Raw genomic sequence first — 27,385 nt, forward strand, 5'->3', positions numbered from 1 at the left:
CTCAGGGGTGGGATTGAGCCCCATGTTGGGCTTCCTTGCTCAATGGGGTGTCTGCTCCCTCTCTCTCAGATAAATAAATAAGATCTTTTAAAAGAATGAAGGAAAAAAAAAACAGTCTTGGCTTTAATGGCTTTCTCTGCCATTAATATTTAGATAGATTAAAATTTATTTGTTGTTGATAACAAGTTAAAAAAAACAAATGATTCAGTAATGCTGATGCTTACACATTGATATTTTAGGGAGTTCATCAGTATTAAGTCATATTTCTAAATTAAGTCATAATTCTGAATTGTTTGAATTACAGAATAAGCAAATTAATGTGTTTTTAGTGATGCTTTTTGTTTTAGGGAGATTTGGGGATAAGCTCATAGGTGTCTCATCTCCTTGGCAAACCACAAATGAATACCCATTTTAACAGTTTTTTTTTTAAGATTTTATTTATTTGAGAGAGAGAGTGCGAGAGTGAGCAAGCACTAGTGGGGTGGGCGGAGGGAGAGGGAGAAGCCGACTCCCTGCTCAGCGGGGAGCCTAATGTGGGACTCAATCCCAGGACCCTGGATCATGACCTGAGCCAAAGGCTGATGCTTAACTGACTGAGCCACCCAGGGTGCCTCTCCTGAAGACATGTTATGTGTTATTAAATAACACAGCATGTCTGGTATAATCATTTAATTGAAGTCCTACAGAATACATAGGCATGACAGTTGGTGACTGGTTCTCAGCAGTTGTAAGACAGATCTTGACTTTAGAAATGTTCTGACGAAAAAAATGTACGTCTTAGAATTGAGTGAGATTCAGAACTCTTAACTGGTATCAGATAGAAGGGGTTTCCAGAAAGTGTATTTTTTTACCTAGAAATAATATGAAGGATTAAATTAATACAAGTTATTACTAGTATTGATTTCTCAGTCTCCTTTTGGTGACATCTTTTTATTTTTAACTTTTAACAATTTCAGGAGGGCTGAGTAGAACTGCCTCCCAGTCCTGAAGAACTTGGAAGGGAATAGATAAAATTTGCTTATATAGTCAAGCTTTAATGGGTGTGATTACTCACTGATTTCTCCTCTTTGGGGTGACCTATCTCTGTATCTTACATTATCATTATGATTGTAGTGAAATATTTATATACCTATACTAGGGGGGAGCAGTTAAAGTATAACTTGTATAGGGTTTTTCTATGTTTCTTTATATTTATGTTCTTAATGCTTAGTTATCTCAGATGTTTACCTTATGACAATTTGAATTGGTCTAAAAACTTACAGTTTTGTTTCTGAGAATTCTGGAAATTTCAGAGGTTCTTTTAAAAGTAATTAGTTCCACTCTTTACACCATGATTTGGTTATTTTTCCTAGGCCTCAGGATCATTCAGCTCAGCAAACAAGTACCAGTGGAAGCAACGTTACCACATCATCAGCTCCTAGTACTAACTCCACATCTGGTTCTGCCACTAGCAACCCTTTTGGTTTAGGTAAGTGTCTTTAGTTATTTTACAGGGATAGGGAAAAAACCTGTTTTTCACCCAGGGTGGTTTTGGATAAAATGATAGAATTAAACACTAAATCACTTCATAACAACAATTATGTCTAAAGTTATTTCTTTAATTGTAGGTATTAAGGAAGTAGTTGGGAATACAGATGTGCTTTGTTAGCTCACATTTACATTTAATAAGTGATAACTTGGTGGCACTTTTTTTTAAATAATGAAAGAGATATGAGGCGCCTCGGTGGCTCAGTGGGTTAAAGCCTCTGCCTTCTGCTCAGGTCATGATCTCAGGGTCTTGGGATCGACCCCACATCGGGCTCTCTGCTCAGCGGGGAGCCTGCTTTCTCCTCTCTCTCTGTCTGCCTCTCTGCCTACTTGTGGTCTCTGTCTGCCACATAAATAAATAAAACATAAAAAAACAATAATAATGAAAGAGATGTAAGCATATGTGTACCTGATCTGACTTACCACATCATTGAATCTAAGGAAAATTAGCTAATTGTTGATCATAAGCTAAGCTAACCCCCTGAGTAGTTTTCTTGATTTAAAAATGAAGGACTCAGACCTCCTTTAGTGTCTCAAACTCAGTGGAGAGCTGGGGCCTAGGAGCAAGTCCATTGGCTAAGGAGCTCCTGCATCAGCCAAAACCACTTTTCTTATTATCAGTTTTAAACTGAGATTCTGTGGCAGGTCTTGTTGGGGAAAAAGATTATTCTGAAATTAACAGACACTGAACTAGATAGTTAAATGGTTTGATGCCTCTTTCAGTTAAGTTGTATAATAGTACTTTGCAAAGACATTTAAAAAAATATGTACATTTTTCACGTATCAAGGATCATACCTTCCCTTACTTTCAGAAAAAGTTTTTTTTTTTTTTAAGATTTTTATTTATTTATCAGAGAGGGGGGGAGAGAGAGCAAGCACAGGCAGACAGAATGGCAGGCAGAGGGAGAAGCAGGCTCCCCGCCGAGCAAGGAGCCCGATGTGGGACTCGATCCCAGGACGCTGGGATCATGACCCGAGCCGAAGGCAGCTGCTCAACCAACTGAGCCACCCAGGCGTCCTCAGAAAAAGTTTTTTAGTAATTTACTCCAACTGTGCCAACTATGTTGGTTACCTTTTAGGGTATGACAGGATTTCACATTTTCTTTTCCTTTTTTTTTTTTTTAAACTTTTACATTTTTGCTGCTCTTGTTTTCTAGGATGATCTTAGGGTAAATGTATCTCTTCTGGCAAGTTTTAGATGGCAGAATCATTGGCATGAATAGTCTAGAGAGATAAGTATGAAATGTTCAGAGTCATGAAAGTTATTGTTGAAGTAAATGGTCTTCCCTCTTCCCTCATTTTATAGGCAAAGAAATTGAAGCCCAGACAGCCTTTTATAATTTGTCTGAGGCCTGTATATACATCTCTCCATTTCCTTCATTTCTAGTCTCATTCCTATCCCCTCCTATCTCCATTGCTTTTCTTCATCAGTTATTCCATTTACCTCCTATAGTTATTCTTTTTTGGTGCTTCTTCTCATGAAGGCCTCTCCCATGTATAAAAGTTACAGACCCACCACCCCCCTTTCCTTGGCTTCTCTTCTTAGCTGTTTTTGGAAGAGACATTTTACTTTTTCTGTCTTTATTTCCCTTTCACTAAGTTTGCTGTGGTTTCCCTCTCCCCCCAATCACTTCATTGAAAATTCACTTGAGGGACGCCTGGGTGGCTCTGTTGGTTGAGCCTTCGGCTCAGGTCATGATCCCAGGGTCCTGAGATCCAGTCCCACATCGGGTTCCTTGCTCGGCAGGGAGCCTGCTTCTCCCTCTGCCTCTGCCTGCCTCTCTGCCTGTGCTCGCTCGCTCTCTCTCCCTCTGTCTCTGACAAATAAATAAATAAAATCTTTAAAAAAAAAAAATTCACTTGATAAGGTCACCATTGACCTCTTGGCTTGCCAAATTTAGTGGACACATTTTTGTTTTAATTAAGTTTCTCAGTCCTGACCAGTCTATCTTTGAAATATTCTTCCTTTAACTCCTATTACTGTTTTTCCCTGGTTAGTTTTCTGGCTTTTTTTTTTTTCCTTTTTTTGGTCTCATTTATGGGTTTCTTTTCTTCAGATTGGTATTCCCCAGAGTATTGCCTTTTCTTTCTTCTTGTTAAGATATTATTTTCTGGGATGCCTGGGTGGCTCAGTCGGTTAAGTGGCTGCCTTCGGCTCAAGTCATGATCCCAGCGTCCTGGAATTGAGTCCTGCATTGGGCTCCGTGCTCTGCAGGGAGCCTGCTTCTCCCTCTGCCTCTGCCTGCCACTCTCCCTGCCTGTACTCTCTTTGTCTCTCTGACAAATAAATAAATGAAATCTTAAAAAAAAAAAAAGAAGACATTATCTTCCTCCTGTATCTCGGTGACTCTCAAGTCTTTACCTCAACCATAGCATTTACAAACTCCATGTCCTGTGTTCTGCTCTCCTCTTTGATATGTTTTGATGTTCTCTAGTACTTTGGCCTGTGTGTCTCCTCAGAAAGCAAAGGAAAACAAATGCAGAAACTTATCTTGCCTCTCAAAGTACTACCTATTCCCCACTGATTCTCTCCACACCTCTTCTCCGTCCCATCCCATGCAAATACTCCCTGTTGTTACTGCCTTGATGCAGCTCCTTCACTTTAAAAAATCTGTAATGTTTACTCTATAGTCATTTCCACACTATTAGAATAAGAACATCTGAAGTGACTGTTCTGCTTAAAATCTATCAAGGCATTATGATTTAGCTTTTGCCTACCTCTCCATTCTCATTTCTTAACAAAGCTCAACAGTTTTTTTAAAATTTTTTAAATTTCTTTCAGCGTAACAGAATTCCTTGTTTATGCACCACACACAGTGCTCCATGCAATACGTGCCCTCCATAATACTCACCACCTGGCTCCCCCAACCTCCCACCCCCACCCTTTCAAAACCCTCAGGTTGTTTTTCAGAGTCCATAGTCTCTCATGGTTCACCTCCCCTTCCAATTCCCTCAACTCCCTTCTCCTCTCCATCTTCCCATGTCCTCCATGTTATTTGTTATGCTCCACAAATAAGTGAAACCATATGATACTTGACTCTCTCTGTTTGACTTATTTCACTCAGCATAATCTCTTCCAGTCCTGTCCATGTTGCTACAAAAGTTGGGTATTCATCCTTTCTGATGGAGGCATAATACTCCATAGTGTATATGGACCACATCTTCCTTATCCGTTCGTCTGTTGAAGGGCATCTTGGTTCTTTCCACAGTTTGGCCATTGCTGCTATAAACATTGGGGTACAGATGGCCCTTCTTCTCACTACATCTGTATCTTTGGGGTAAATACCCAGTAGTGCAATTGCAGGGTCATAGGGAAGTTCTATTTTTAATTTCTTAAGGGATCTCCGCACAGTTCTCCAAAGAGGCTGCACCAACTTGCATTCCCACCAACAGTGTAAGAGGGTTTCCCTTTCTCCACATCCTCTCCAACACACATTGTTTCCTGTCTTGCTAATTTTGGCCATTCTAACTGGTGTAAGGTGGTATCTCAATATGGTTTTAATTTGAATCTCCCTGATGGCTAATGATGATGAACATTTTTTCATGTGTCTGAGAGCCATTTGTATGTCTTCATTGAAGAATTGTGTTTATATCTTCTGCCCATTTTTGGACATGATTATCTGTTTTGTCAACAGTTTTAATCAACAGTTTTATTAGGTTACCTATCTTTTGGTAATAGATAACCTCAAACTCCGTAGCGTCTTACCACAAATCTTAATTTCTTGATCCAAAGCTTTTTCTTTAGTCTGCAGTGAGCCCCCACCTATGTGGTCAGTCCTCAGGGACTCAGGCTAATGGAATCTTGCCATCGTGTGGCTCCATCACTTGGGACGTGGCAGAAGAGATAGCTAAGAGTCTCAAGCTGGACCTTCTTACTTTTGCCAGAAATGACACATTTCTTGCAGTCCTTTGGTCATAACTAGTCACATGAGCCTGTCCAGCTGCAAAAGAAATAAAAGGCCGCATGTAGAATTTTTGGTGAGCCCTGCTATTTGCCATTCTAGTAAAATACGAAGTTTTTGTGATTCCAGGAACACATCAGTAGTCATATTTATCTCTTTGCTTTTCTGTATAATGTTTGTTGTGTTTATTATTAAATCTTTCTTCCAATTCTTCCCATTCCTTGCCAGCCTGTTCATTTTCTACACTCATTGTCATCTTATGGAAAGCAGCCATTCCACTTAGGTACTACAGCACAATAGTATCTTGTGGCTATTTCTGCTATAAGGGTACTGATTCTGTATTTGTTTTCCTTGTCTGCCTTCCTACTACATTGAGTTCTGTGTGTAGTACTTGTTTCTTCTCAGGTTATTCCCCGCATGGGTAGCACAGTCCCTGGCCTATTAGAAAGTGCTCAGTAAATAAGGAAAACAAATACAAAAACTCTTCTCTTAAACTACTTAAATTACTGCCTCTTACCCACTAAATCTCTTTCCATACCTCTGCTCTATGCAGTTATTCCCTGTTACTTCCTTGAATGAATGCATTTGGTTGCTTCTGTAATTTTTACAGTTAACATTTTATGATAATCACTCAGTCATCTTTGATCTGTTAGGTTTTTCCATGACTTAATTCCTCCAAAGAGACATCTGTTTCCATTTTAAGTCCTGACCTTTTCTCTCCTTTATCAGCAGCAGCTTTGTTCTATTGGAGGGTCCCACAGTTTCCCTCCACTTTTGATAATTCTCTGGAACAGCTTACAAAATTCAGGAAAATGTTTATGTTTACCAGTTTATTGTAAAGGTTACACTTTAGAAATAAACAAATGGAAGAGAAGCATAGAGCAAGAAATGGAGGTGTGGGAGAGTGCAGGGTTCCCATGATCTACAAGTGTTCACCAACGTGGAAATTTCCCGAATCTCATTCCTCAAGAATTTTTATAGAGCTCAGTCTCCAATCTAGCTCTTTTTCCTCCTCTTTTTGGAGGTTGGTGGGTGGCTAGAAGTACAGCTGTTTTTGTCACTTGTCTTTTTGGTGATTCCCCCATCCTGAGGCTGTCTAGGTGCCCCACACTAAGGAATTAATTGGCATAAATGAAGTGTGATCCAAAGGGGCTTGTATTGTAGAACAAAAGACACTCCCTTCATTCTGGAAATTCTAAGGCTTTTAGGAGTTCTGTGCCCAGAATCTGGGACAAAGACCAAAAATGTATTATACTGCACATAGGAAATACATATTTAAAAAATATATTTTTAAAGATTTTATTTGTGTATTTGTCAGAGTGAGAGAGCACAAGGAAGAGGGTGTGCAACAGAAAGAGGGAGAAGCAGGCTCCATCCTGAGCAAGAAGCCCCATGCAGAACTCAGTCCCAGGACCCTGGGTTCATGACCTGAGCCGAGGGCAGACACTTAACTGACTGAGCCACCCAGGAAATATTTAGTTGGTTTTATTATTTAAACTTAAATATCAAAGTGAGTGGATTTTTGGCTGATAATAGTTATAGAAATGGAAGAGTTTTACTTTTACTATTGTTTAGTTTTATTAGTTTTTTAGTTACACTGTTACAGTTTTACTATTACTTTTTAAAAGTAATAGGAATTCTGTGTGATTGAAAATGGTTTTTTAGGGCACCTGGGTTTTTTAGGGCTCAGTGGGTTAAGCCACTGCCTTTGGCTCAGGTCATGATCTCAGGGTCCTGGGATGGAGTTCCGCATCGGGCTCTCTGCTCAGCAGGGAGTCTGCTTCCTCCTCTCTCTCTCTCTCTCTGCCTGCCTCTCTGCCTACTTGTGATCTCTCTCTGTCAAATAAATGAATTAAATCTTTAAAAAAAAAAAAAAGAAAATGGTTTTTTAGGGCGTCTGGGTGGCTCAGCCGGTCGTGATCTCTGGGCCCTGGCATCAAGTCCCCCATCAAGCTCTCTCCCCTCTCCTCAGTGGGGAGTCTACTTCTCCCTCTCCTCTACCCCTCACCCTTCCTTGTGCCGCTCTCTTCTCTCAGACAAATCTTTAAAAATAGTGGTTTTCCATAATGGGACTGTTGAGTCACTATTATTGCATTTCCATATTTTAGCACAGTAGTATTAATGATAAAATTTCTGACTTTGATTTATCCCTTATCTTTTTCCCTTTTCCCTTTTCCTCTTATCTTTTCCCTTATCTTCTTAGGTGGCCTTGGAGGGCTTGCAGGTCTGAGTAGCTTGGGTTTGAATACTACTAACTTCTCCGAACTACAAAGCCAGATGCAGCGGCAACTTATGTCCAATCCTGAAATGATGGTCCAGATTATGGAGAATCCCTTTGTCCAGAGCATGCTGTCAAATCCTGACCTGATGAGGCAGTTAATTATGGCCAATCCGCAAATGCAGCAGTTGATTCAGAGAAATCCAGAAATTAGTCATATGCTGAATAATCCAGATATTATGAGACAAGTATGTGGAAAGTTCTTTAAGTTCATTTAGCTAAAGAATTATATGCTTAGTTTTTACTTAATTTCCTGTGCTTAAGGAGCTTGCCTTTTATAGATGGCTAAGCTACAAAAAGAAGTCCTGGTATTTATTCGGGAAAACTCAGCAACACACTACTTTGGATTGTTTGAGATTTGAGCTTTCTGCTGTATTTTAAAGATCACTGTAAATGGTTATTTTGCAGATTTAAGAAGCGAAAAGAATCTGATTCAGCAGATGGGCATTCATTCATAACAGAGTGTTTCTTGGTGTTACTTGAATGTTAGATTGAGGTGACAGCAGGAATTATTGAAAATAAGTTCCTGATTTAATTATTAAAGACTGTTAATTCATCATTAGAAAATTTGTAAACAAATCAACTGTGTTTGTTAATAGTTAAAGTAATTCAGTTGTATCTTGGTGCCTTTTTATATGAATATCTTTTTCTTAGACATTGGAACTTGCCAGGAATCCAGCAATGATGCAGGAAATGATGAGAAACCAGGACCGAGCCTTGAGCAACCTAGAAAGCATCCCAGGGGGATACAATGCTTTACGGCGCATGTATACAGATATTCAGGAACCAATGCTGAGTGCTGCACAAGAACAGGTGATAACGTAGGTCCCTGCGGCTTAGGCCAAAGGGCAGCTCCTGATTTAACAGAAATACATGTGTGATTGAAGGGTACCTTTATATGGGGAATACAGTTTTCATTAAAAGAAAGTTCCATATCTGTTATTTAAAACAAAAGCTTATTCTTTATGATTTTTTGTCTTTTATTACAGTTTGGTGGTAATCCATTTGCTTCCCTCGTGAGCAATACATCCTCAGGTGAAGGTAGTCAGCCTTCCCGTACAGAAAATAGAGATCCATTACCCAATCCATGGGCTCCACAGGCTTCCCAGAGTTCATCAGCTTCCAGTGGGACCACCAGCACTGTTGGGGGCACTGGTGCTAATGCTGCCAGTGGCACTTCCGGGCAGAGTTCATCTGCACCAAATTTGGGGCCTGGAGTAGGAGGTAGGCTCCAAACAGCTCACACCACTTTTCTCTATTATCCTCACATTTTTGAATAATGAAGACATTTTTTATACTGTTACTCTTTGTGCTCTGTGTGTGTGTGTGTGTGTGTGTGAAGTAACTTTTATGAATTATCTTTTCATGTTCCAGGTTTTTTAAATGGGAGTTTTAAATATGTAGTGATTAGTATTAATCACTTGTGTGCATTATAGTGGAAAGGGTTACTAATGAGATGACCCCTCCTTCATCCATGAGATGGTTTTGGGAGAAGTGGGTGGTCATCTCATTTCAACCGTAGGAAAACTGAAGTCCGAGAGAATACAATTACTAGTGGACTTCCTACTGGAGCATGTGTTTCTTGGCTTTGGTCTAGTTTCTATTGTAGATCAGTGGATTCCCAGACTCTGGTCCTGAGTGAGACTAGGGCTAAATGAGCTGCATCAGAGCACCTGGCAGGTTTGTTAAAAAACCAGATTCTCTGCGCCCCTGGGTGGCTCAGTTGGTTAAGCGTCTGCCTTCGGCTCAGGTCATGGTCCCAGGGTTGTGGGATCAAGCCCCGTGTCAGGCTCTCTGCTCAGTGGAGAGCCTGCTTCTCCCTCTCCCACTCCCCCTGCTTGTGTTCCCTCTCTGGCTGTCTCTTTCTCTAGCAAATAAATAAATAAAATCTTAAAAAAGAAATCAGACTCTCAGGTCTTAACCTCAGACCTTATGGATAAGAATCTTCTACAGTGGCTTTAAGATCTGTGTATGAAGCTGCTGGAGAGTCTGATATCCGAACAGGTTAGGAATTTACTTTTGATTATTTCTCTGTAGACTAGACTCAGTAAATGGAAGTCCCTTTGTCAACTATTCAGATGCTAAGAGCTAGGTCTAAAATCTGAAGCTAGAGTTAGGATTTTAGTCCTAGTGCTTATCATGGAAATGAGAGGAAGTGAAAGCATGGGGCCACTTCCCTAAAGTGAAAAGGACTCAGATGTGCTTTAAAAGATGGTGGGTAGGGGCGCCTGGGTGGCTCAGTGTGTTGAGCCTCTGCCTTCGGCTCAGGTTATAATCTCAGGGTCCTGGGATCAAGCCCCGCATCGGGCTCTCTGCTCCTCGGGGAGCCTGCTTCTCTCTCTCCGCCTGCCTCTCTGCCTACTTGTGATCTCTGTCAAATAAATAAATAAAATCTTAAAAAGAAAAAAAATTAAAGATGGTGGTGTTTGGCAGAGGAAGTGGAAAGGTGAGGTGCTGGATGAGGAATTTTTTAAAAGGTCATTACTGAGGGAAGTCATAATGGGGAGTCATTGGTTGTCACTGTAGTATAAATCCTTTATAGACTATAGCGGGTATCATGAAGTTTTTGAATATAGTAAGGAGTTGATAAAAATTGAAGTATTGCCTTTTTTTTTTTTTAAGATTTTATTTATTTATTTGACAGAGATCACAAGTAGGCGGTGGGGTGTGGGGGGAGCAGGCTCCCTGCCGAGCAAAGAGCCCGATGCGGGGCTCGATCCTAGGACCCTAGGATCATGACCTGAGCAGAGGCACCCCTGAAGTATTGCCTATTTGACAGAGTGTTAGTTTCAGGTATACAATGTAATGATTCAGTGTTTGTATATATTCCGAAATGATCACCACAGGAAGTCTAGGTTACATCGAAATAATATCATTTAATCAAGGAAAAAAATTATCCCTTCTGTATTTTACTTACTGCTTATTTGATTTTTAACTATCTTTGAGAGAGCTACTTTATTCACATTTGAAAGATCAAAGACTTAATCTCCTGATAGGTGAATTGCTGTTTTTTTTTTTTAATTAACTATAGCATTGTTATCTACATTAACAACTTATGTCAAAAAATCAGTTTTGTGACTTCTTATTCAGATTTATTACTTAATGGCTTGATACTTTAAGATTTCATGTTACTGTATCCATCAAAGGAGAACCAAAAACAGCAAAAGGAAATAGATTCTGCTGGCCTAACATAGCATAGTATATACACTGTTGAGATTTTTATTCAACTCTTTGCAGTTACACATACACAAATATACACACATACCTGTAAAGATAAAACTCTTGACTCTCTTTTGCCCAGTAAGCACTTATTCTAGAAGATGAGGAAATCTTAGAGCAGGAGTTAGCAAATTTTTCTTGCAAGGGGCCAGGTAATACTTTAGGCCTTGCATGTCAAGAGCAAAGTGAGGGGCACCTGGGTGGCTCAGTGGGTTAAAGCCTCTGCCTTCAGCTCAGGTCATGATCTCAGGGTCCTGGGATCAATCCCCGAATTGGGCTCTGTGCTTAGCAGAGTGCCTGCTTTCTCCTCTCTCTCTGCCTGCCTCTGCCTACTTGTGATCTCTGTCAAATAAATAAAATCTTAAAAAAAAAAAAAAAAAGTAAAGTGAGAATATTATGAGAGAAAATACATTGCAGTAAGTAAAAATATAACTGAGTAATACTTTTTCATATATATATACTAATGATAGGAATGGAATTCTTTTTTAGGGATGACATTTACTTAATTGATGTTCACAGTGTTTCCTGTTGTCAAGATGTGTAATGAGATTTTACTTAAATATGTACTCATTTCAAAAGTATATGATTTTAATAGCATAGTCATCATCAGTTGGAAGCATTTGTAGGATTCTGTTACATTCTTCTTTGCTTTAAATATGTCATTGCAGATTAATCACTTCCAATTGAAGGTTAGGTGGTAGGACCTCAATTACAAAATTAAATGACTTTTGAAATATGGAAATTTCCTTTGCACTTGTATTGAGGTCCAAAGAATGCTGCTGGAACAGTAATATGAACTTAAAAAAACAATCTGTAAATTCATGGCAATGGAGATCTCATTTTAACTTTTGACAGCAAGAGAATGTATAAAGCACCTTGATATTGTCATTTAAACAATTTCTGTTATTGTCAAAATTACTTTATCACAGTATGAGTTCCACAAGTTTGCATGCTGTTTGTCTTATAATTATGGGTAGAATTCATTGGGAAACATTATCAAGTTTCTAGCAAAAGATAATTTTGAGAGTCATCTGGTGTTTGGTAATGCTGGTTAGGTGGTTCAGAATTTCAGTCTTAGCCTTTATCTAAAAAAATTTTGAAGTAAAACCTTACATCTTACAAAAAAACTACTTCTGCTAAGCCGTCAAACTGCTGCTGTGTGGTTGGACAGGTCAGGATATTTCAGACAAAAATCTATGGAATTGACTATGGCGAAGTTCACAAGAGTGAAATGGTGTTCTCTATTGATACTCCTGCTCGTTGAATAATGTGACAGTTCAAAATATTTTCCGGAGTACCTGCTGGTGAATAAGACAATGAATAGCCATAGTTTTTAAATACCGTATTTTTTAAATAAGCTTTCTATATTCAGCTAATCCTCCACATATGTTTTCATCATCATCATCATATCAACCTGATTTTTAAATCATAAAATCAACCTGATTTTATAAATAAAATATAATTTTAATATAAATAAAATATTATATTTTAAAATAATATATAATATATATAAAATAAAAATAAATAATATAAATATAAATAATGTAAATATAAATATAAAATATAAAATTTATATATTATATAATATATAAATATAAAATCCATTTTAAATCATAAAATCAACCTGATTTTATTTCAGGTTGCATTGAATTATTTTCTGGACTTTGAAAGTAGTTTTGCCTGTAATTCTATGCAGACTGTTTATAAAGTCTGATTTTTTAGACACTTTAAACTTGGCATTGACTTCTCAAACAAGAACTGGGCAGAAACATCTGTCAGCTCATTAAAAACAAAGGAATACCACTCAGAATAACTTGCATTGTTTTAAAATTGAATATTGATGCTGTGAGTCTAATGTCCTTAACTCTTGAGAAACTGTTCTCCTTGAAAGGGTAATGGACTTAAACGAGTTTATTTATCTGGACACATTTATATTTGGCTGCTGCAATCAAGATTTCATTAAGCATGCCAATTAATCACCACTAATACACCGCTTTCCTTTTTGGCTAACAAATAAGCCACTTGGAAACTTAACTGGTTGTAGGCTTATTTTCATATTTTATTTTTGTAAAGAAATCTGGCTATGATGAGGTGGCTGCATTTTAAATTTCGTATTTTCCTGACTGTTGCTTGCCTCTGAGTTGGGCATAGTGCAATGAGTGCTTAGTCTAGCAATGTTGAAGTATATTGTATTTTTTCATTGTCATTGCATAAAAATACAGTGCTTTGCCATCTCATTGATAAAATAATCCATGTTCCATTGTGCTTTAAAAGCACAATATTTGTAGTCCAACTTTATCTTTTTCTTCTTGTTCTTATGAGACTAGTATGTTACTGGTAGTTAAAAAAAGAAAATAACAACATGCTACAGCAATAGTGTGGTGCACTGAGCAGCGTTCTGGGTCTGCAGCAGTCATCAAGGGCTGTGCACAGCCTCTATTGGACTACTTAGCCATGGTGGTACACAAGCAGCCATTGACAGTTAACACCTGCGTGTGATTGTATTCCAAGAAAAAAATTTTTTTTAAGATGTTATTTATTTATTTGACAGAGATCATAAGCAGGCAGAGAGGCAGGCAGAGAGAGACCGGGGGAAGCAGGCCTCCTGCTGAGCAGAGAGCCCAACGTGGGGCTCGATCCCAGGACCCTGAGATCATGACCTCAGCGGAAGGCAGAGGCTTAACCCACTGAACCACCCAAGCGCCCCTCCAAGAAGATGTTATTTATGGACACTGAAGTTTGACTGCATATAGTTTTCATATTTCACAGAATAATTTTGTATCTTTAACCATTCAAAGGTGTAAAAGCATTTTTACCTTGTGGGTTGTACAGAAGCAGGTCATGGGCCATATTTGCTCTGCAGGTTGTGTTTATCAACACTTGTGTTAGAATATTCATAGAGTCCAGGATGTAGAAAGTAACCCAATTGAAACAACTTGAGGAAATAGGAAAAAAAGACTGATTACCAAAAAACGCCCAGCAGAATTATAATAAGTTAGAAAAATAAGTAGGAAGTGTCAGTGTTTTAAGCCTGATAAAATTACGCTGGATGGAATGAGAGCAGAAGGGAAATGAAAAAACTAATGAGTTAAGTTTGCATATAATGAGTTTGAGAATATATTTGAGGTTGAGTATATGTAGTCAGCAAGTGAAAATCTGGTTATGTGTTGAGCAAATTAGTTTTCAGAGAACGTTGAATTTGCATAAATTTAACTATAGCTCTTAGCAAAAAAAAAAAAAAAAAAAAGGAAAGAATAAAGTAACAAGCACTTTTGCCCTTAAGTAGTTTAATTGTCACAACCTGTCCTTTGCACTAGATAGTACTTAACTCCATTTGACTGGGGAAACTGGAAGGGTGAAGAGGCCAAAAAACTAACCCAAGTTTACATAGTTAGATTAGGTTTGAACCCAGGTAACTCTAGTCACTGTTCTTAGTCGCTGCTCTGAAATGTTAAATGTGCCTGCTGTTTTGGCGAGTGAGTGTCAGTAATGAGTGAAAGTGGGATGGAGGCTACATCTGGTTTCCTGGGTATGAGAGGGCTTACGTTCTTTAAGTAGGAGCATATCAAATGCTGGATGTGATTCTTCTGCAGTCCTAGAGGAGATGTTGGCCCAGACTTACTCTCTGTATGGGATTTTTCTTTATTTTCTTTTTTTAAAATATTTTGTTTTTGATAGAGACATAGCGAGAGAGGGAACAAAAGCTGGGGGTGTGGGAGAGGGAGAAACAGGCCTCCCACTGAGCAGGGAGCCAGAAGCAGGGCTTAATCCCAGGACCCTGAGATCCTGACCTGAGTTGAAGGCACACGCTTAACAGCTGAGCCACCCAGGCGCCCCTGGGATTTTTCATAGTAATTTCAACCATATCTAATTTTTGCTTCTTAAATTGACTTTAGAACCTAGTGTAAGATGTGATTTTATTGTAAATGTATCCAGAATGTTTAACATCATAAACCCTTCTTTACTGTTATATGTTGAGTGTGTAGTTGTGGAGATCTTAGTTTTAAAATTCTTTCTTGGTTCAATTGATTAGTAATATGTTTGCTCATCTGCAGTTACTAAAATTACATATGGTATATATTGTATTTTAAAGCTTTCACTTTTGTTTATGGGTCTTTCCTTGATACAGTGTCTTTTTTTTTTTTTTCTAACAAACTTTCAGCTAGTATGTTCAACACACCAGGAATGCAGAGCTTGTTGCAACAAATAACTGAAAACCCACAACTTATGCAAAACATGTTGTCTGCCCCTTACATGAGAAGCATGATGCAGTCACTAAGTCAGAACCCTGACCTTGCTGCACAGGTGAGTTTGTAATTACATTAAAAAGGACTGTGCAGTGTGAATTGAAATAGCCTAATCAAATAAATGTGATTTTGGCACATTTGGGTTGTGTTGTGTTACATACTACAAAACTGGGTAAACTGCATTTCCAATATCTTGGACATTTTGTTTCTTTGCAGTAGACTAATTCTTCATATATAATTAGAACATTTTCTTCTCTGCTATTTATTGGCTAGAAAGAAGTGTAGGTTTACTCTGTATCTATGTATATTGATTTAGGAGATGGATATAAAGTTTTGGATTACTTTCCCTTTGGAAGATATGTTCTTTAGTGAAATGTAAATCTTGAAAGTGATTAAGTGCTGTGGTAATACATTTCTTGGAATACTTATGTTTATTAGATCACATAGATTCTGTGTAATGGTCATGTTCAAGATAGCAGTTATAAAATATCCTGAAATCATTTTTTAAAGGCAGAGGGAGATTTGTGGGAACAGTGTTCTCATTCTTTCCATTATAGATCACCCCTCAAAGTTAGTATAATGGTATTTTATTAATTTATTTATTTTCTTAATTGTTTTGAAGAGACCGTAACTAAGGGAATTAGTGGATCTCAACTCTGGCTGAACATTTAGGATCTCTTTGGGAATTTTAAAGTTAAAAAAAAAAAAAAAAACACCTCTCTGTCCTGAGAGATTTTGGTGTAATTACATCTCATTTCCCCTATCCTGAAGTTCCCTGGGCAATTCAGATGTTCCCCTAGGTTAAGAACAGCTGGGCTTAAAAAACCTTGGAGAATATTAAATAACCTTGATCACCTGTAGTTTAAATTTGCTGTATATTAAAAATGGCTTCTATAAAATATAAGGGATAATAAATATTTTCCTTTATAGTGTATTCTCATTTCCAACATTCTAAAAGCTTTTAAAGTTAATTACTTTTCTTTATGTCAACAAAATGTTTTTTATTTTCTGAAGTCTGGAACCATTCAAATATATAGCAGTTATCTTTGTGTTATAATCCTCAGCAGTAACTTCTGTCCTCTTAATATTTGTGGAATTGGAAACAAAGAACAAGTTTTTAGGTGAATTTGTGTATATTTTTGTTTTATTCATATAAAAATTAGTATTAAATGCTCCACTTACTGTGATCATAGCACCTTTGTTTTAAATAAATGGAAAATATGTTGAGTGATGGTATTTGTATGTTTTTAAATATCTGTTTGATTAATTAGCACTGAATGTGCATCTTATTTAAAAATGTTGACTTTACAAGCAGAGAAGGTCAACTATCCTATGGTTTCACTTATTTGTGGAGCATAAGAAATAACACGGAGGAGTTGCATGTTTTATAACTGCTATAACATGGGGAGATGGAGAGGAGAAGGTAGTTGAGGGAAATTGGAGGGGGAGATGAACCATGAGAGACTATGGACTCTGAAAAACAATCTAAGGGTTTTGAAGGGGCAGGGGGTGGGAAGCTGGGTCAGCCTTGTGGTGGGTACTATGGAGGCGATGTATTGCATGGAGCACTGGGTGTGGTGCATAAACAATGAATTCTGGTACACTGAAAAGAAATTTAAAAAAAAATTAAAAAAAATTTTTTGACTTTACACTGAAAAATAAAATTAAAAAATATAAATAAAAATTTTGACTTTAATAAGTACATTCTCAGCCATTTAATTAAATTAACATTATAAAGTGACGAGCACTTCGACATATTTTTTTTTTTCACTCTAAAGCAAAATGTTAACAAAGAAAGCTATATGTGGATGTCTTTTATTGTAGGCAATTTAGAAATGTTTACAACATACTCTGGTTATCAGCAGATTAAAGTTTTTAGTTTTTCTGTTCTGATTTTGATTTTTAGAAACTCAAAAAAGTCTGAATATATAAACCATATTGTTGTATAGTCAGTTAAGTTAGGAGAAATACCTGAAATGAGATAATACTTTTCTGAGAATGAATGAATCAGTTTAAGATGCCATGCTGTCTCAAATGACATGAATCTTGAAAGATAAATGTGGTAACTTTATTAATCTGTTCATAATAAAAAATACTTTACTGGAGCCAATAAAGAAGCAGGTTTGTTGATCTCAAGTTGGTATTATTTCATGTACTGTGAATTTATTGGTCACTTGGAAACAAATATGATATATTCACAAAACACTGACTTCCTCCTACTTTCATTATTTTGTTGGATATAACTAAATAATCCACTTTGTAACAATAGACAAAGGAGGGAGAATGGAATTCTGTTTACTTCTAGTCTGTACGTGTAATTAATTGCTCTCAAATATGGTTAACTTCTTGAGGGCAAGGGTCATTTTACTTCACCCTCCAGACTTTGGACTGGTAAATAGGTGATCAGTAAATCATTGTCAGTTGACTTTTCGCTCCTTCTGGGGAAAGTGATAAAATTTTCATCTTTTTCAAAGCTTTGAGAATTAGTTTCTGGTTATGCTGATCATGTATCATAATCTTGTTTTCAGGTATTAACATTAATATTGACCCTGACTTTAATTCTTAACACCTGTGTGAATGTTCGGAGGCATGCGAGTTTTCTTATCTCTGGTGGTAGTGAGGTGAAATCCAGAGGCTAATCTTGGTGTTCTCAAACGGATTTACATCTTTCAGGTCTTAACACATTTTAATACTCTCCCCAGAGATCCTTTGGTGCTAGTCCTGGGCGGATTTTCACCTAGCAGCTCCATTTCTCTGTCAAGGTGGTTGCTGTTCTGGTTATTTTTCTGGACCGAATACTAGCTGTTTTGCAGTAGGCAGGCAGATATATAGAGTGGTTCCAGATCTGGATTTTTCTCTGTGCTTGCCACTTGTGTGTTGAGGTGTCTGAGCAAGCCATGTATTGTTTCATGTATTGATGCTTATGTTTATTCTGTCAGTGTAGCAGCAGATGTATCCTCCTGAATGCCAGTTACCCCCTTTTTTCTTTTAAGGGCAAATACTCACCTTTGCTCAAGGAAAATCCTAAGAAAATGATTGTTATTATTTTTTAGGATATTGCATGTCATTATCATAATCATCATTCTCATTGAGAGAGAAGGTGCCTCATTTTGTTTTTGTTTTTGTTTTTTCCCCTGGAGATCCCTCTTGTGGACAGTATCTTCCCTTCTCCTTTTTTATTCATGTTCTACCTTCCTCCCTTTAAGTGCCAGGTTAGGCACTTGGGGAAGATAGACTGTTAAACAAGGTACATTACTTGTTTCAGATATTTCCAGTTAAAATTGTTTGAACACTTGCCCCATAGATGATGCTGAATAATCCCCTATTTGCTGGAAATCCTCAGCTTCAAGAACAAATGAGACAACAGCTCCCAACTTTCCTCCAACAAGTGAGTAAGAAAAGATGCTAGCTATCTTCGGTAATGATTTGCTTGAAAAAGTTTGATAATAAACATTTTCCTTACTCTTCTCTGGTTGATAGCAAACCATAGAAGTTAGTTTGATAATGCTGTCAATTTGCAGAGAATTCAGCTTGATCTTAACTAAGCCCCATTTCACTGCTGACCTTTTGCTTATATTTCTTAAACATAAATTCTGAGGAAAGGACCATTTTGTTTTTGCTTTTGAGGATTTAGGATTTTGAATGCTTCGTTAATACCATAAACCATTTCCTTTCACTTAACTAACTTTGAAGTGCTTCATTGTGTCATGTTATGCTTTATGGTTTAACTAATCTCGAGTAATAGGAAGGAGCTACCCTGTTCTGCTTTACGGGTTTGGTTCATTGTAATGCTTTAATTCCTACAAATTAATGGAATGTCTCTTTTTTGAGGGGTAGATCTCATTTCCTCAGACTCGGAATTAGCACAATTAAAATTGTCAGTGTTGTCCTACACGGAAGGTTTTATTATTTAAAAAAAAAAACAACACAACAACACCAACTTGAGATTAGAATAGTATTTTATTATTTAAAAAGACAAAAGTCAGTCTTGGTGTTTTGAAACTGGTAGTTCTAGGCCTTTTAAATATTATACAAATGATTCTTGGGCTTGTAAACCATTATCCAAGGTTAGTTATTGTCCTTGACATATTATAATGATGTTAATGTTAGCCAATCTTTTTTGGTCAGTCAGGTGGTGTATATTTGGAAGTAGTGAGGCTGAACTCAGGATACACGTATTAACTTCAAATTTGGAACTATTGTTTTAGAGTCTATTTTACTGGTAAAATTGTTTAATCGGCAACAGATAACGTTTGGTCGGGAGGAATATGTGGCTTTTACCATATGTAACCACGTTACATAAATTGTGCAGTTGGAGGTTGTCTCTTAGAAATTACACTTCTGTCTTCTGTTGGAGAATGGGAGCAGTTGTGGCTTTCACAGTAGCACCTGATTGTCTTTCACTATGAAAAGTGGCTTTCCTGATGGACTTGGGAGGAGGTCAGTTAATGATTTGCACACTAGGTTTGCTGTCAAGGAGGAGGTGCTTGTGTTTATCTGGGGAAAGAAATTCTGGATTACCAGTGTCTGGGAGTAAGGTTTTAGGTTTTCTCCAGAAACGTAGCAAAGAAACATTTAAATTGTACTTTCATTGATTTTAATTCCCTTGTTAACCACCTGTTCTCTTTCTTCCTTAGATGCAGAATCCTGATACATTATCGGCGATGTCAAATCCTAGGGCGATGCAGGCCTTGTTACAGATTCAGCAGGGTTTACAGACATTAGCAACGGAAGCTCCCGGCCTGATCCCAGGGTAGGCTTATTTGGGGATGACTATGAAAATGCAACTTATCTTTTAAATGTCATTCTGCCTATTTTTATTGAGATTGTTTTCAAAACTGAGTTTTTAAAATGAAAAATGTTCATTTTAAGAAGATAACAGCTAATGCTATATTAAAATGTTAACTGTTTTATCATTAGGGGCCTGGTCTGGCCTCCTGTTGCAGGAGCTTAGGTTTATTAACCAATTCATGCTTCCTTAGGTTTACTCCTGGCCTAGGGGCGTTAGGAAGCACTGGAGGCTCTTCAGGAAGCAATGGTTCTAACTCTGCACCTAGTGAAACCCCGAGTCCCACGACGACGGGAACCACTGAGCCGGGACACCAGCAGTTTATCCAACAAATGCTGCAGGCTCTTGCTGGAGTAAATCCTCAGGTGAAGACTTTTCTGCTCACATTTTGTATTTCTTGTTGGAAATTTAGAAATTTCCACAAACAACCAAAAAAAAGAAGGAAAGAAAGAGGCAGTCCTTCAGGGTTTAGAGTATAATGAAAAGCACAATCTTAAACAACAGGCATAACAAAAATTATAGACTTCGGTGTACTATTAGACACTGAAGGAAACAGTTGTAAGGGAAGAAATGTTACAATTTTGCCTTTTGGAAGTTGCCTTTTAAAATGCATTTTTTTAGAGCCCCTCTTTGGAAATTATTTGAAATGCGTTGTATTTCATAAAAGTTTGTTAAGGAGGAATAGAAACTTGATTATTTCAAATACCTCCTGAACAGCTATAACTACAGTTCTCTCTAGTTCTTGTATTTTATTTATTTGTTTACTTATTTACTTTTTAAAGATTTTATTTATTTACTTGAGACATAGAAAATGAGAGAGAGAGCATGAGAAGGGGAGGGTCAGAGGGAGAAGCAGACTCTCTGCCGAGCAGGGAGCCTGATGTGGGACTCGATCCCGGGACCCCAGGACCATGACCTGAGCCGAAGGCAGTCACTTAACAACTGAGGTACCCAGGTGCCCCTAGACCTTGTGTTTTGGCTTAAAGAAAAAATCCTGTCTCTCCCTGCCCACTACTACTTCCTGTGGTAGCTTGTGTTACATATATAAACCTCACAAAAATGTGCACTTCTAATAATGTTCTTACAGCTGGAAACATTTATTAGCTTTACTAAGAATCTGCCATTGTATGAGGATGATAGCCCGTCAAACCTGTTACGGTAGATTGCCCCTGTAATTCTGCATGGCAAAAAATAGAGCATGCTTTCTGATTTTAAGTCTTATCAAATATAATAAACAGGGCAGGGTTTTATCCTGTACAAGTATTTATAGTCCCAATACTAATATAGCTTCAGAATCAAAATAATATTCATAGAATTAATAAGAAAAAAAGATTTTAGGTACTGGACAGAATTGTTATGTAATTTGAACAATGTACAGGCCTCCTTATTTTCAGATTGGCCAGGATTGATTGATCATTTATTTATTTTTGTCTTCTCTTCATTTCTGAAGAAAGATTTGAGGTGGCTAAATTGTCAGGAGCATATTCTGTGGGCCTGGAACTCTCTTGGAGACATGACTGGCCAGTGCAGAAATTGAATGCACATTAGAATTTTGTACATGAGAACTCTGCTTTTATATTTACCCAATTGGTCAATAACTACAAAATAAATTATTAGTTCTGAAATACTTGCATATATACTTTTAGGTTTCCTGCATTTTCACCAGTTTCTTAAATATATCTGATGTAACGGATGGGGTTTATTATGTGATTTTCTCAAAAATTTTATTTAATTTTTGAGAGAAAGAGTGCTTGTGTAAGTGGTGGGGAGGGTTAGAGGTGGATGGGGAGAAAGCATCTCAAGCAGACTCCCCGGTGTAGCGCTGGACTTGATCTCGTGACCCTGAGATCGTGACCTGAGCAGAAATCAAGAGTCAGATGCTGAACTGACTGAGCCATCCAGTGATCACCCCAAAAGATTTTTTTTTAAAGCAGAGTTTTGTGTTCTGTGTGACAGGACTAAGCATAAATTAGACTATTTAAAATAAAAAATTAAATGCTAATAGGCTTTTAAGTATGTTGACTGTGTTTCAAGAGAGGCCAGTGTTTTTATAGCTTAGTAGACCAGCATATTTGTAAAAGAGCATTTAAAACCTTTTAGAGGTTATCTAGGTGTGACACAGACTGATTTTCCTTAGAGTTTTGGTTAGTGGTTTTTTTTTTTTTCTTCCTTTAACAGCTACAGAATCCAGAAGTCAGATTTCAGCAACAACTGGAACAGCTCAGTGCAATGGGATTTTTGAACCGTGAAGCAAACTTGCAGGCGCTCATAGCAACAGGAGGTGATATCAATGCTGCTATTGAAAGGTTACTGGGCTCGCAGCCATCATAGCAGCATTTATGTATCTTGAAAAAATGTAATTTATTTTTGATAACGGCTCTTAAAATCTTTAAAATACCTGCTTTATTTCATTTTGACTCTTGGAATTCTGTGCTGTTATAAACAAACCCAATATGATACATTTTAAGGTGGAGTGCAGTAAGATTTATGGGTTTCTCTGTGTTTCTTTTCTTTTTTTTTTTTTTAAACAGTGGGAATCAATGCTTTTTCATTTAAGGCTACTGCATGCATCAAACACTTCTGCATTTATTGTAATTTTTAAAAAAACATCACCTTTTATAGTTGGGTGAACAGATTTTTGTCCTGCATCTGTCCAATTTATTTGCTTTTTAAACATTAGCCTATGGTAGTAATTTATGTAGAATAAAAGCATTAAAAAGAAGCAAATCATTTGCGCTCTATAATTTGTGGTACAGTACTGCTTATTGTGACTTTGACTTTGGCATGTATTTTTGCAGACAAAACGCTGTAAGATTTATACTACTGACAGTTTTTGCTTTATTTGTATACAATGTAGTATGCACAGTTGGGATTGCATTTCTAGAAACAAACTGCAGTAGATTATCTAAGTAAAGCACCTTGTAACCAAAAAAGTGAAGATAAGGAAATACTTGAAAGCTGAGTATTTCCTGATTGTGTAGAATCTTACAGCATCTTTGACAAACATCTCTCAGCAAAAGTGCCGGTAGTCAGGTTTGTTGAAAATAGAATAGAAAAGCTGATTCTGGTTATCTCTCTAAGGACATTTAATTGTACAGACAACATAATGTTACACTGTCTCAACATTCACAGATTGACTGTAAATTACCTTCATCCGTGTGCAGACTGAAGGAACACTGTAGTATAACCGAAAAGTGCATTTGCCTAGGACTTCTCAGCTTCTCCCATAGGTAGTTCAACAGGCATTACAATTTGTAATTGAAATGTTGCTTTCACTGAAAGTGTTTTGATGTTTCAGTTATTTTTAATTGCCGTATAAAAATAGAACTATCTTTTGGGTTTATCAGTTTTCTCATGCACAGGCAATACATGAATTTAAAATGATTTGTGAGCCACTTGTTTCTGAAGTGTTTGGTAGTTCTATTAAGAAATAGTTAAATATTGTGCTTTTCAGAGCCTCAGAGAAGGGGAACTAGGGGCGGGGGGTGGGGATCTCTCCTGGATTGGGCCAGCCTAAATAATACTGGCAACCAAGATTCTGTTAGGATTTCTGTGCATATAGTATAGTAAAGAGGTATCGTTCAGGGGTGGAAAACAAAGAGCCGTTTTAACAATGTTGAGTACATTTGGCTGTTCTGCAGCCTTTTTCTTCCCTCCCCAAAGAAGTTCTGTTTGCTTAATTCTCAAACTGTTGGGGTGTGTGGTACATTCCTTTAGGACCAATTAAAACACAACTTTGGGGTCAGTGATATACATGGCTGACTCTGGTTCAGTATTCTCTTAGGTCGTTATATTCTCTCATGTACAGTTACAGGAAATTAAAATGTTAAAGTAACCTAAAATGAGTTCAGACCAATAAAATCAAGGGAAATACAAGTTGAATTCCATTACTTCTGTAAGTTGCTTGCTATTAAAAAAGGTCAAGAGGCCAGGTTGCCCACCAGCCCGTGCACTGTTCTGACACTTTCCCCAGCAGGAAAACATGAGTGATGGTCAAGGTGGAGGCATGACTAGTGGAGGTTGTTAAGGATGATATTTATGTGTCTTTGCTCTCTCTGCCTTATGCCTCAGTCTGGTTCAAAAACTTTTGTACTGGCAAATGGTGGTTTACAGTGTGGGATAGTGTCATAACCAATTTGACAATTTATTAATCACAAAATAACAATAAATCTCTAGCTTTTACACTTGGTTTGTCTTGCCTTTTTTGTAGAAAGAAAAGGATGTCTTCAGTTTACTTTCTCTTTTCATGTCCTTTGAAGACCACTGGAGTTGATTTACCCCTTATTTTATCACACTTCAGATAATTCTTTATCAGTTTTTATGTTTCCCCAATTAAGATCTGTATATGCACTGTATCGTGTGTTAAAAAGATAACCAACTGGGATGTCAGCTGACCTGAGCTCTGTTTGATGTTTTTGGTACCTGACTTGTTATTTGACTTTGAGTAAAGACATGATTTCTTGTAACATGGCTGGCGAGACTTTTCAGCGCACTGGATTGAGTGGTCTCTTGAGTACCTTCCAGCTACTGTAGTGGTACTATTTTGTTGTTGTTGTTGTTGTTTGATTCTAGTATGTTTATCTTAGATCTAAATACCTTCTTAGGAGTCCAAAATACTTAAAATTCTCAAAAGCATTGGAAAGACACTTAAAATACTATAGGCTTAAATTGTTCTCATATTGTATTATTTATTACAAATTGAATCAAGAATGGAGTGGTGAAAATAAAATTTCAGGATTTTATTTCCCAAGTGGAAGATCTGTGATAACTAAGCAATGTATAGTGAATTTTGAGCACAATCTTATTAAATGACAGCTGGCCTCTGGGCGTGTTCAGAATTGGAGTTGCAGACTTGGTTTAAATATACTAACGAAAGGGGTCTTTTGTTTGGGGACACATTATTTCTGTGTTAATTTAGTAGGCAAATTACAACAAAATGAGGTGGGTAAAAATGTCACCAACAGTAGGAGACATTAAGCTTGGCTCCGTGTGTGTGCCTATGCAAAACAAAAGATTGTGTGATTAAGGCAGGGAAACACTATATATTCTACTTTCTTTTTTAGAGATTGACATTATACATGTTAACCAAGAAGCCCTGCGTTAAAGAAATCTATTTAGAGTTGTCTAATCCAGCCTTCCCCTGTGTTCCACCATCCTTTTTACTGAACTGCTCCTCAGGGTGGTGCTGTATGAACACATCTTGGGCAGACTGGCCTCAGCAAGCCTCCACCTCTCTGGTAGTGCACACAGTGCCTCTTTAACCTATAATTTCATCTGTTGTCCTTAGTTATAGAAGGCTGGTCATGCCTTCTGGGCTCAGATCCGAAGTCTTCCTAAACTTTGCGAACCTGTAATTAATATACTCTGAAATCCCTTAGCCTTTACTGTCAGCTGCTGTATCTGTCCCTGTCCGTCGCCTTACAGCTCTGGGTTTGGGGTATGTTTCTTACAACATTTTGGGGTTGCTTGGGGTTTTTTTCCTCCCCCCCGACCTGAAATATTCTTGGTAGTTACTTAAGTAACATTAAATATTCTTCTTTGACTTCTTTGTATCATTCCTCTAATGGACCACAGGCAGCCATTGCCTCAGAAAGGTAACACTTAATGAACATCTGCTAGGCTTAAGAATCTTTCCTAGTTCATATGGGGTTTACATAGTAGAATGTAGGAAGACAGTAATAAACAAAGCAGACCCATAGCCTGGGTAGGTAGTACAGATGGCTTTGGTGAAAAATTAAGCAGAGTAAGGAGGCTAGTTCAGGAAGAAGGTGTTTTTATTTTATGTAGGCTAGTCCAAGAAGGATTTGTTGACATGGGGACATTTAAATAGAGACTTGAGGATTATCTGTGAGGATGAGTAACTTTTCAGGAAGAAAGATAATTATTGAGAAGGCCCAGTAGTGGGAGGTATCTGACTGCTTATAGAACACAGGGAGTTCAGTGTGACTGAACAAGGTGAGCTAGGGAGAAAGTTTTAGTTAGGGAATATGAGGGGAGAGATGGGGGCAGGAGAGCGGCCTCAGATATGGAGGACTTCATTACCTCAGTTTTTGTGTCCTATCCCCAGAGTTTTTAATTTACTAGATTTGGAGGACAATTTGCATTTGTAACAAGTTCCTAGGTGAGAACCACTGGACTAGGGGAACCAGGGTGGAAGCAGGGAACCGAGGTCATAATTTCAGTGAGGAACCATATGGGCTTGGGCTTGGCAGCAGTGGAGGTATTAAGTAGTAGTCAGATTTGGGGTATATTTTGAGAGCAGAGCCGGTAGGATTTACCGATGGATAAAACTGTGAGGTTAAGAGCAAGAGAGGTGTATCGAGCAGGGTGACAAGATACAGATATACATGGGACAGAATATAAATCAGAATTTTAGTTTTGACATGTTACATGGGATATACCTGATAGGACAAATAAGTGGACATAACGAGAAGGCACTGGAGAGCCAGTGCATACAGTGTATATCCAGCTGCCAGCCCTTGTATCTGCTTGTGGAAAACCAAAGAACTAGGCCAGTGGTTCTCACCCCAAAGCGATTTTGCCCCCCAGGGGCTGTTGGCAATGTCCAGAGACACATTCATTTTTAAGATATTACTTATTCGGGGCGCCTGGGTGGCCAGTGGGTTAAAGCCTCTGCCTTCGGCTCAGGTCATGATCCCAGGGTCTTAGGATCAAGCCCCGCATCGGGCTCTCTGCTCAGCAGGGAGCCTGCTTTCCCCCCTCCCTCTCTCTCTGCCTACTTCTCTGCCTACTTGTGATCTCTGTCTGTCAGATAAATTTAAAAATATATATTATTTATTCATTTGATAGAGAAAAGAGTACAAACAAGGGGAGAAGCAGAGGGAGAGGGAGAAGCAGACTACTTGCCAAGCTGAGAGCCCAAGGCGGGCTGCATCCCAGGACCTGAGCCCAACCATCTGAGCCACCCACGCGCCCCCGGAGACACACTCTTGATATAATTGGGGCTGCCACAGGCATCCAGTGAGTAAAGATCAAGGATGCCGCTAAACATTGTGAGAGGCACGGTGCAGCTCCCACAGCAAAGATTTATCTGGTCCAAAATGTGAACAGCGCTACAGTGGATGAATCTTGACCAGATGAATTGTGGAGAGTGTTGATAAACACATTTTGTGAGGATTGAGACCTGGTTTGCTCTTACTGCCCATCCAGGGGGAGGAGAAGAGACCAGCGAGGTAGACTGGAGGTCCTGGGAGCAAGCAAGGCACTTTTTCACGAGGATAAAGATGGTAAATGAACTGTTAAGTGCTCTTACTTTATACACCTATCATGGTTGGAATATTAATCTCTGGATCCGTAACAGGAGCTACCACGCTCCTGACTATGATAGGGGTTTTGTAGAGCGATGAGGGTAAAATTCTGGCGAGAGTGGACTGTAGAGATGGCAGGAGACACAGTTTCGAAG

General features: G+C 38.1%; 1 protein-coding gene across 2 annotated transcripts in view; it reads left to right on the forward strand.

The window, feature by feature from the left end:
* The window catches only part of UBQLN1 (ubiquilin 1), a 52,133-nt gene extending 27,989 nt beyond the window's left edge, over positions 1-24,144 (forward strand). The window contains exons 3-11 of one of the 2 annotated variants that reach the window (XM_059141355.1): positions 1,353-1,468; positions 7,633-7,895; positions 8,362-8,520; positions 8,697-8,931; positions 15,089-15,231; positions 18,478-18,561; positions 19,811-19,926; positions 20,156-20,327; positions 22,141-24,144. In XM_059141355.1, coding sequence (XP_058997338.1) covers positions 1,353-1,468; positions 7,633-7,895; positions 8,362-8,520; positions 8,697-8,931; positions 15,089-15,231; positions 18,478-18,561; positions 19,811-19,926; positions 20,156-20,327; positions 22,141-22,293 — 1,441 coding nt within the window. In that variant the 3' untranslated portion in view covers positions 22,294-24,144. The remainder of the gene's footprint in view (positions 1-1,352; positions 1,469-7,632; positions 7,896-8,361; positions 8,521-8,696; positions 8,932-15,088; positions 15,232-18,477; positions 18,562-19,810; positions 19,927-20,155; positions 20,328-22,140) is intronic. The other variant, XM_059141357.1, reaches the window with a different exon arrangement.
* The last annotated feature ends 3,241 nt before the right edge of the window (positions 24,145-27,385 follow it).

This window comes from Mustela lutreola, chromosome 12 (genome assembly GCF_030435805.1).
Source record: "Mustela lutreola isolate mMusLut2 chromosome 12, mMusLut2.pri, whole genome shotgun sequence".
In the NCBI taxonomy this organism is placed as follows: domain Eukaryota; kingdom Metazoa; phylum Chordata; class Mammalia; order Carnivora; family Mustelidae; genus Mustela; species Mustela lutreola.